Source organism: Styela clava, chromosome 8, assembly GCF_964204865.1.
Source record: "Styela clava chromosome 8, kaStyClav1.hap1.2, whole genome shotgun sequence".
Lineage (NCBI taxonomy): Eukaryota > Metazoa > Chordata > Ascidiacea > Stolidobranchia > Styelidae > Styela > Styela clava.
Window position 1 is genome coordinate 12,242,268 of NC_135257.1, and position 11,206 is coordinate 12,253,473.

Genomic DNA, 11,206 nt, shown 5'->3' on the forward strand with positions numbered 1-11,206 from the left:
TATACAACTTTGCATCATATATGCTGATTGGGGGTAATTACGGTACTTCCTGATGACTTCACCACCTGCACTCAATGCTGTACTTATTCAATTTTATAATGATGTCAGACTTTCACGATGCTTTTGTAATTAATGTATTTCAAAATCAAAGTTTTGTGCAATACACGTGAACTGCATATATATTGAGATTTTCACCACGAGCTTAGTTCAACTAATAGTCAAAGCCACAGACAGATTGTCAAATACACTAGAGCTGTGGTTCCCCATCAGCGGAAAAGGCGCCCATCCAAGCGCTGCCAGGCTTTTTGAATAGTAGCCAGTACAAAGGCATACTTATGGCTTCTTATATATTATGGATTTCCGAAAAAAATTCTCTTTTTGCTCTTCATTTTATTTCCATATTGTTGAATTACCTTCCCCACTGAGCAGTTGTGTTGTTTTGAAAGGTAACATTAGTGTTGTTTCCCAGCGCCCAAACAGGAATTGCATCCAGGTGGAAAATGTGAACACCCGTGAGGTGGACAAAAACATTCAGAATTCCCACGCACACGAAATTCAGTGGAAGACCGGTCGTAACCTGAGGTATGATGTAACGCATCATGATTAAACGATAGTAACCTAATTTAATAAATCCGCATACGATTTTATTCAGTAGCAGTTTTTTTTGCTTCAACAAAACTCTTTCATGTCCCATAAACATAACCATGTTTTACACCTATGAAATTCATAAACTTCTGTCGATGATTTGAAGAAAGCAAACACAGCAAACGATTGGTAATCAATAGGATATTTTCTAAATGATTTCAAAATTATTTTCTCCAAAATGCAATGTTTTAGAAACCGTTGGCCTACAGTTGGCGGCGGAGTGCAGTTGTGTTATCCCCGGATGCAAATTACGACATACTAGCTTCTAGGCTTAGTGCTGAGAGTATCATATAAATTGAGGATGTTATTGATGCAGTGGAAAATATTTTACGACGCTCGAAGTGAGAACTAATCATATATATATTATATATATAAATGACTAGTTCCGGACTCGACTTACCATATCCATAACGCGCAAAGAGCCGAATGTGAATGCCAAAGCGTTAGCTGGAGTTGCAATTGGTAAAGAGAATGCAAATGAGCTGGATAAAGTTGTAATAAGTAAAATAAACACTGGATTTATATTCAAGTCTCTTGACAACTCCATCATAATTGGCAAAAATACACTGGTTGTCGCGAGATTGCTGCTGAATTCTGTGAAATGAACAGAATTTATTGAATAATATCTTTCTCATTCAACAGTTAGAAGTGGTGCTAGAAATTGTACCTATATATATTTCGAATCAAGAGACAAAGAAAGGTAATTTGTTGTTTAGCGTTTAGCAATTTTGCTTAACGTTTGTCTTCTTACTTGTGCGACGAGAATTGGGAATGCTGGCAACAAGAGAGCTGTGCTCAAATATATGAACACATCACAAGGTGTCGCTATTTTTTATTCTGACACATAAAAAACGAATCTCTTGAAGTCCACAGAAATTTTTGAAATAAGTAAAAGTAATACCCTCCTGGAAAAAAAATCAATCTTTAACCGCTGAAAATTTCAAAGCAATTGGTCCCGTATTCGAAGAGAAAAGCGATTTCATCATGACGAAAGAGAAGACTAACAAGAACAACAACATAATATTGAAACGATCGTTATGTACACTGACGTGTCCAACAAGCCGCCAGTCCTAGAATCTTATAAAATACGATGTCACTAAAAATGCGAAGCTCAAGGCTGCCAACCATACCTGTCAATAACGATATTGTAATAGAAATTACTAACAACACTGCCCACGCTGGTATTCCTTGAAGTGCTGTTGTAAGGCTGGCGCCGAACCATTCTGATAACCCGGAATCCTAAAACAAGAGTGTGTGTAATTTCATCTGACAGTGAACTAGTACTGACACAATGTGTATTATTGGATGCTGCCGAATAGCTTGATGACGAAATCAAAAGATATATATTTGTTATATTGATAGAAACAACATTAAACCGGATGCTGTACGATACAAGACGATAGACTTTTAACTCATTAGTGAAGGTATGTTCAACTACGTCGCGCACTGTGATATTTTAGTCATGTTTTTTTTTCGGCCCCGGTTGTTCGTATGGTGCAATTTATATATAAACTTTCTCTCATTCTAATACATGTAAATTACAATGACATAAATTTAAAAACATTGCAGGCAATCGCATACTAACCACACATGCTTTGGCTAAAGAAAATCCTGCACCCACTAAAAGCATCACATCCCATGGAAATTTTCGTTGAAACGTGTTCCATGATAATAACGTGGGAGATGTAGGGGGCAAAAATTGTTCAGTCTTTTTTTTCCACATCCACGAAAACGAAGACAATTTTGAAGGAAACAAAAACAATGACATTGCAACTAGCACAGCAGTTGTAGAATCTTGTGCATATCTGAAACATGTAGTTTTTGAACTTACGAAAGTTTGTCGGAAAGGTTGTTTGTGCTAATAAATATAGATTATATTGATATATACTTTATTATATTATTTGATTATTATTTTATTACCAAATAGGTAAAGGCACTAACACTTTTTTATAATCGCTTCAATGTTTTTGATTTTCAATAAATATCTATATACGGTACGATTATATATATATATATATATGACAGACGATTTCATACCCGTTTGGGAGCAAGTTTTTCCATCCAGGAAATATTTTCGGATCTCGTAGAAACCATAGCAGAATTAACACAACAAAATGAATAAGAACACATATTTCTCCAAAACTGTAGGAAATATTATAGATGATATAATTATTATTAGTTCGCAGGGGATAGGGATGTAGAATACTTATATATATCATTGATTTTATGGTTGTTAACGTATCCCGCAAACTCGGTGCTCTGCCGACGGGGCTAGATTACCAATTTGGCAAAATAAGCACGTGATTGGGGCATCGAGGAAAAGGGGAAACCACAGACATTTTCATGATCGAATTTTCAATGGCGCCTTAGTGTTCATTGAAATAATTTGAATTCGACGACTCAGACCTCGATATTGTCCCGATTAAAATAAATTCTGCTTGTTTTTCTTTCTCAAGTATCATATTAAACCTATATAAATGTTTGTAGTCATGAGAATATTTTCAAAAAATATCATGCAAATTAAATATAATTTGGCCTCTAATCAGTAATGAATACTAAAACTTACTTATTCAATTTCAGATAACAAGGAACTGTAGTTACATACATATATATTATTAATTTTTCATACATAAGGCACCAAAGTCTTAAGTTTTTTGGTCCTCTAGAACAGGGGTTCTCAAACTTTTGGTGTTGCGGAGCCCCTGAAAAGGTTGACTATTATTCGCGGAGCCCCAAAAGAAATGTTAAAATTGTACCGATAAATATCCCTGAGTAAGTTTGATTTAAATGCTAAACCTTTTTTAATGGGGTTAATGCAAGTCTTAAATAAATCAAAATTTCAAAGATAAATTATATATATATACTCTTACTAAAGCTGTGAATTTGACACTTGACAAACATATTAATAAACTAGGGGTCGAATCTTTTCCCTTTTGACATTTTCGGAAGACTTAAAAGGCCGCTAATAACGTGCGCGATTGCATTTTGTTACAATCACCGTTGGTTTTCGTCAGCATGGCATGTTTTTAAACATCTTTACGCCGGTGTTTATTCTCCCTAAATCAAAAATTTTCTTCGGCATATACATGTATTGTTCCACAATGACGACAATAATTGCTTTTTTGTTCTCGTGGGGAATTATGAATTCAATGTGAAAAACATGTTACCATATAGTCATCGGCGACGAAATGCTAAAAATAATAATTAATAATAAAGAGGTAAATCCGCAACTCAAATTTCTTAATTGAAAAACGGCATTCTAAAATATTTATTCATCGTATATAGTAACTGCGAAATCGAAACACAGTCAATTGTGTGCGCGATTTACCTTTTTTTTATTCTGAAACTACCGACGGTGCCGCATGCATTAAAATAAAGTCCAATCGTATTTTGCCCAGATCTTGTGATTTTTTAAACGGCGATATCTTGCTTAATAATAATCTCGAGTGCAAAAGAACAAATCAAGTTTGACAAATTCCAAGATCGCAAAAATACGACTCCAATTTATTTATAGTTGGCAGTTTATCACGTATTTTATGAATTTTTAGATTAGTATTCTTTCATTTTAGTAATCCTAATAGTAATCTCGAATGAAACTTGAGTAACTATGAGTACAATTGAATTATTACGACAAGACACTTTAAATGCTCGCATCGGCCATACATTGAATATTTTACGCAACAGAAGTCTCGTTATCCGTTTTTTATAATCGCAAAGAATGTTGCGCGGAAATTTCCGATTCAAATCTCCACCTCTTGAGAATCCTGGCTGCGCTCCAGCTTATAAATAATGTCATTTTTTAATTCCGCCTCTTTGCCATATTTCGAGGCTATATTGTTGTCACATTTTATCAAAGCTGTTATTGCTTCTTTGAACAGTTACAAAACTAGTCATTATTTTGAAAAGTAATCGAATAGCTCGCGGAGCCCCTGGGTTTCTCTCGCGGAGACCTGGGGCTCCGTACGGAGCACTTTGAGAACATATGCTCTAGAAGTCATGATCTGACCTTGTCTATCGGTAACGAATAACGATGCCCGACCCTAGTTTTTCTACATATGACCTCTTTAGTTAAGTCACATCATATCATCATCGTGTATTTAAATTATTTGGGACTAAACGTTTCGTACATTCGATTCTTCGGCAATTGAACTGAGATACGGAAATTATGATTGCTTAATTTACAAGTAAAATATGTAACGTGTGTTTGGTGCTACAGGCGCGATTACGGATTGACACAAAATAAGCTTGCGATGTCAGTAAATTTGTACACTATTACCTCATGGGTGGTAATTTATCATTTTTGGCTTGTATCATCTCCTTGATGCGTTTTGATGATATTTTGTTTATGCTTCGTGATCTCAACTGCCTAAAAGTATGCACAACAAAATAAGTGAATTTACGATGTTCGTTACCTAATTAAATCTTACAATTTACATAATATCAAATGAATGTATATACTGTATAGCTTGAATACATATACAAAAAGGTACAATTTACTGACGTTACGAATTTCTCTTCAGAAATCGAAAAGTGGTGAAAAAAATTGAAAATGGGCATACGCACTGGACAATCGTTTACCTTTTACATTTGAAAACTATGCATACACTTTTATTGTTCAATAAAATCTTTAGCGGAGTAATACTTCAAAATGTCATGAGTTTATTGAGGTTGCATACAATAAAATTTATTATATATACATGGAAGGCTAAAAAACGTTACCATGGTAACATTTTTTTTTGGCCCACCCTGTATATATGAACTTTTGATATAAATTGTCATAATGAAAAAAATTATATTTATTACAACTCATACCCAATATTCCGAAACCGGAATAGCACCCAAATCCACGTGATGAATATAAAAACAATTGCCATCGGGAGACAAAATAGAAACCACGAAACAAAATTCAAGTCTTTTGATGATTCTTTCCCGAAACTGTATAAAAGAAATACATTAAATGTTGGCATGCAGGTTACGACTTTCTATTATTTTTTCACAATTTCATTTGTGTAGTGTATTTTGTTTTGTCTACGACTACGCTAACACTCAAAATACCTTATTTGTCAAAATACAACAAACAGACTTGATGTGCAAATTCGAAACAAATGCATTGTTAAAAATATGAACATATACTTACATATTATTTTATTGAAAAATAAGTAGACTGACTTATAATATTGAATAAAAGTTCAAAATTTGCGTTGGCGAAAATTATATCTTTGCTATTTCATATGTATAATAAAAAGTGAAATTCGCGGACACAGACTGCCTGCGGCAATCGACAACTCTACACTAAGGGATTGTGGTTTATTTTTTATGCGCAGCTTTAGTATTAGATATTTTGTTTATTTGTGTAAAAATTTAGCATTAGTGCGCACATAGCGACATAGCCGTGTAGAATTCAATTTAAAATAAGGCCAGAATTGGAACGCTCAAAAACTGATGAATATTTTTAAATATCGTTTTCGTAATATTAATTTAGTGCGTCGCGAATGTCACGATACTTACGTTGTTGCGAAAATTCCAATAGCCACAAGGTTTGATGGTGTTCCAACCGTTGTACATGTACCTCCAAATGTAGAAGAATATGTTACTGCGAGCAACATTGATTTTTCCAACTTAATCGCTTCTCCATCCTGGAGTATGGAAATTTCTTCGTTTATCTAAAAATTGATGAATAAGATTAGGCAAACACAGTTGTAATGAAATATTTCTGAGTGAAATCGGGAAAATAGTAAATTTGTAAATAAAAGTTTTGAAAAATGTCTGACAAATCACTTGTGACGTTCTTTACAATCGTTTCTCTGCTAAAGATACAGAAACAGTGTTCTGTTATAGATGTCCCAAAGAAAAGTCATTTGTGCTATCGATTGGGTTTCTACAAGACCAACTACTTTTCCGTTTTCTATGCTTTTGCGTCGGTGGATCCGTATGCATATAATGCAAGGATGCTGTAGCAAGAGTGAAGATAACTATCCTGAGTAATTCAATAAATAGTCTTGCTGCACACTAACACAAATATATTTCTGTGACGTTTCGTCTGACCACGGTCAAACTTCCTCAGACATACATATTTCAACTAAAGCAAGAACAGCAATTGCAAGCACATTTATACAATGGGTGCCATGGCAACAAAACAATATCATAACAATGTGAGTTACCCAAATTAGCTCACCGAAAATGTACCACACTCAGAGATAGGCTAGTCAGAGCCAAATTAAAGCCAAAATCACCTGTCAGCCACAATCCAGGTTTTTTTAAATGTGGAAGTCATGCATAACCTGCAAACATTCTGAAGAAACGAAAGTAGCGACAAACAAACAAAAAACTATTCAACTAAAAATTACTCAAAAAATAACGTGCAATACGGAAAACGTCGTCTGCTTAATAATCTGTAAAAAATGTGACATGCAGTACATTGGCGAAACAGGGAGGCATCTGAAATATCGTATTTCAGAACACATTAGAAGTACAAAAAACAGAGACCTGGTCGTCGGGGCTCACTTTAACCAACCTGGACATTCACTGAAAGACTTTAATGTAATTGGAATTGAAAAACTGTTTCAAGACCATATTTATCGAAAAACTAAAGAATCATATTTCATTCACCTACTTGGAACGCATGAGCCACTGGGAATGAACATTAAAGAAGTTTAGGGCATTTAGGAACATTTTATACACCGTATATTTTCGTAATTTTACCGAATTTTTCTTATTTTTTTTATTTTTATTTTATTTTTTTTACCATGTATTTTTTTAGTGCAGTTAATTAAAATACAATCACCAATTTATTTATTTTTCAAATCCCATTGTTGTGATTTGTTATGTTGCCATGACACCCATTTTATGAATGTGCATGAAACTTTCATGTGTTTTTTACTTTTAAATATTTAAACTTACTTAAATTTGAGTTGGGTTGCGCGAGACTAACTTCCTATCTTTTCTCTATGCCTTTATGCTAGTGGATCCGTATGCGTATACTGCAAGGATACTGTAGCTGGAATAAACATGACTATTCTATTCAATTAAAGAGTCCAGCTGCACACTAACACAAATATATTTCTGTAACGTTTCGTCCGACCACAGTCAGACTTCCTCAGACAAGCAGTTTACAACAATCAGCATTGTTGTAAACTGCTTGTAAAATTAATCAGCATTGTTGTAAACTGCTTGTCTGAGGAAGTCTGACTCTGGTCGGACGAAACGTTACAGAAATACATTTGTGTTAGTGTGCAGCTGGACTCTTTAATTGAATTTAAACTTACTGTTGTTAATTAAGTTTTCAATCACCACCTGCATGAGTTCGTTAACTCACATTGTTATGATATTGTTTTGTTGCCATGGCACCCATTGTATAAATGTGCTTGCAATTGCTGTTCTTGCTTTAGTTGAAATATGTATGTCTGAGGAAGTTTGACCTTGGTCAGACGAAACGTTACAGAAATATATTTGTGTTAGTGTGCAGCAAGACTATTTATTGATATAATATTGCTGGCATCAGTCCCAAAATATCAGTTTTCCCAATTCAGCACGGTACGAGTATAATGTGCTTTCATATAGCGCCGGAATCTAACTGAATTGAATGGCACTTGTTATAAGTTTGAGAAAATATACACACAGGAAGTAACTATCAAGAGACGTATAATATTGAAAACCTTAATACCGGAGTTTCATCCTTCTTCGTTTCGTTTTTGCGATCACTTTCGGGTAAGAATTCAATTGTTTCTTGTACATTTTCTGCGTTGACTGTATTTTCGGGAAGTTCAAACACCTCGTCTGTGAAACATTATATTGCTAGTCAGAGATTTTTAAGGTAGTGTATTAAGAGAAAGATCCCTTCACCCGTAGTTTTGCTTTCTGTAAACTCTATCCTCCTATCCAAATGAACAATATGATATGTAGATTTTACTATATCCATGCTTCAAAAGATTAAAACTACTTATTAATGCAAATCTTATAAATGAGTCGACTTGTATTGCTTACCAGAAATATCCTTTACTTCCTGCTGGGTCTCTTCGCACCTTTTCTTTGTAATGAACAAATAAAAACATAGAGTGAATCGTAAAAAGAAGTAGCCTATTACACATAATGTACACGTATAGTCTAAAACGGAACCATTGAGTTTATAGTATTCAAACAAATTTTATCAATGTTTTTCACGTGAGTTTACGAATTAACTCGAAGACTTGCAGAAAATATTGACAATTAGATCTAGACTTAGTGCTACTCCAGTAACCTACAATTAACGTGTAACCTGAAAGCAGCATTGTCACAGCTAGAGGGGAAGTATCGCCAGTAAAAGAAGAGCTTGGTTACACGTTTTTTCAGTTTTTATCGAAAATTTTTATTCCGACTTTGTGAGAATAGGAATTTTTTAGAAGTCCAACTACAGCGCCTGAGGGTCAAAATTTCGATCTCGAAGTTTCCGACTCTGAGTCAACTTCCGACAAAAACACCAATAGCGAAAGAACTTAAATATGCTCCTCGTTTCGATGCTTGGATTGTAACATCTCAGCATTCGGTTTAACGACCTACGGCTTACTTTCTTTTCTGCTGTTGAAATTTCTCTGCATAAAGCAACGGTGATCGGATGCATGAGGGCACACGTTGAAGAGTTGCTCAACCACATAGAGAGGAATCCAGTAATAAACATCATTCCTAACATAATCCTTAAATGAGAATTAGATGTTAAATATATGTGTATAACGATTGGCGTCATTTATCAGATTTTTATTTATAAACAAAATGTTATTCAAGGTTTCTCGAAGATACTACGCTTTCAACGAGAAGTGGGAAGAGTATTCTGCAACATAGATTGTTTGAATAGCGCCAACGACGCTTATGTTTGCTAACTTGATGCTTAACCTCGAATTTGCTCCCAAACTGCTCCAGTAAATATCAATTAACGTGTAACCTCAATGCAGCATTGTCACAGCTAGATGGAGATATCGCCAGTAAAAGAAGAGCTTGGTTACACGTTTTTCAGTTTTTATCCAGTCCAGCTTAAATTTTTGTTAAATAATTTTGTTACCGTATTGGAATAATTCTACATTTCAATTTTCGAGACTCACCAGCATGGTCTCGACCCGAAAAAGAGCAACACCCGAAGCGCAAATCTTCTATGTAAATTCCATTCTTCTATTGCAATGCAGAGCACAAAAGCACCAAGAAAAAGAAAGCATACATGGCGCATATAACTCATCGACACCTTAAAGTAAAGTATGGTTGGTTAGGGTTGCTACAATTTGGTATTCACGTTTTTCAGTTTTTCGCCAAAGTGCGAGAATTTATTACAAAGCTTCAATGACATATGCACATGAGATTATGTCTTCGTGTGAGTGCTTAGCGTCCTAATTTCTTTTCGTAATGTAATTAATCTCTCCGTACTTTGAAATTAAAGTATGACTTAATTGCGTGTTGACTACTTTTACTTTGCTTATTTTAGTTTATTGTGAGTACAACCTAATGCGATTTCGGTTTTGAATAAATCACTGAGCGACGTCGTAAATCGCTTTTTATCGACAAAAGAATGTTTTCTTGCTAAATACTTTTTTGTCAGCGCTTTCGTCTAGTTCTAAAATATTCGAGTCACACTGATACACTGACTATGGTAAATAAACTGGACACTATATACAGTATACTATGTTACATAAACTGGATTCATCACTTGTTCTTGTACACGTAAACTGACTAAGTACAAGTACACTAAGAATATTTATTGTAGATACGTATTATTAAAATATATTTCAAGTATGAATTGTGTATTTTACCTCATCTGCAGTTTGAATCCCGAAAATAGGAAACAACAAAATTGGCATGAATGACGTCACTACAAGAGGACATGCTTCAGTTGTCCAGTAGACGCCCATAAGACAAATCACGTAACCGCAGCTTGAGACCTGTAATATGTTTGTATATTACACATGGTTTACATTTACAAATATTAATTTCAAAGTTAATCGTTCAAAATAAAAGTTTTTTTGAGAAAACGATGGCATCAATAACGTATATATATTAAATCAATAAAAAATTTGATTTCGTGGACCCATATAAAAAATAATCGGAATATAATTTTTTTAGATAAATATCTTACTTTTGTAGTTCCCATTATCAGCAGCGGGAGAAACAGTATTGGTGTCAGTAGAAAAATCACACTTTTCTGAAACCTCCGAATCCAGGTGAAAAAGTAAGCCAAAGACATATTTCTGCTATCTCGTTTCACCAAATGCGTACAATTCGTTCGCAAATTTTATAGAATGAATGTTTATGCTCGCTGATCTTTATTATCTAAACTTACAGATTTAATCTCTAAAATCTTCATAATAAACATACACCAGTAAAAATTATACTACGGCAATTGCGTTACCCGCCCAAGGATATACGAACGCTTAGATGTTAAGAATGGTGATTATCTTTTGTAATTGATATGAGGAAAACGAACGCGCAATATTTGTACAAATAGGTTCATATTTCACTATCAAGGGATGATTAATTTAGCAACTTATTTTAGCAATGCTAACATGAGTCATGCCTTGCTGCTAAATCGAGGTAACATTTAACC

The 11,206-nt window shown here is 34.4% G+C and overlaps 1 protein-coding gene across 3 annotated transcripts; it reads right to left on the reverse strand.

Annotated features, from left to right (window-relative positions):
* Positions 1–63: 63 nt before the first annotated feature.
* Positions 64–11,001, reverse strand: LOC120346435 (Na(+)/citrate cotransporter-like). Of its 3 annotated transcripts, XM_039416173.2 has the most exons (14): positions 10,739–11,001; positions 10,416–10,544; positions 9,717–9,853; positions 9,188–9,314; positions 8,629–8,671; positions 8,309–8,421; positions 6,154–6,308; positions 5,458–5,580; positions 4,922–5,011; positions 2,683–2,787; positions 2,231–2,450; positions 1,776–1,884; positions 1,046–1,239; positions 66–577 (listed from the first exon to the last, which is right to left on the reverse strand). In XM_039416173.2, exons 1-14 carry the CDS (start codon positions 10,844–10,846, stop codon positions 410–412), a joined length of 1,821 nt encoding a protein of 606 aa, XP_039272107.2. In that variant the 5' UTR covers positions 10,847–11,001; the 3' UTR covers positions 66–409. The 3 variants fall into 3 exon arrangements, with proteins under 3 accessions (XP_039272109.2, XP_039272107.2, XP_039272108.2); XM_039416175.2 differs by lacking the exon at positions 1,046–1,239 and having other exon boundaries at positions 64–577; XM_039416174.2 differs by lacking the exon at positions 2,683–2,787.
* Positions 11,002–11,206: the final 205 nt, after the last annotated feature.

Bases quoted from the DNA above. Each gene is read 5' to 3' on its own strand.
- LOC120346435 (XM_039416173.2), bottom strand. From the start codon at position 10,846: ATGTCTTTGGCTTACTTTTTCACCTGGATTCGGAGGTTTCAGAAAAGT. The intron at 5,012-5,457 runs GTATGAGTTGTA...GCATACTTTTAG, and splicing joins TTCCGGTTTCGGAATATTGG to GCAGTTGAGATCACGAAGCA. The intron at 1,240-1,775 runs GTATGGTTGGCA...TTCATTTCACAG, and splicing joins TACAATATCGTTATTGACAG to AATTCAGCAGCAATCTCGCG.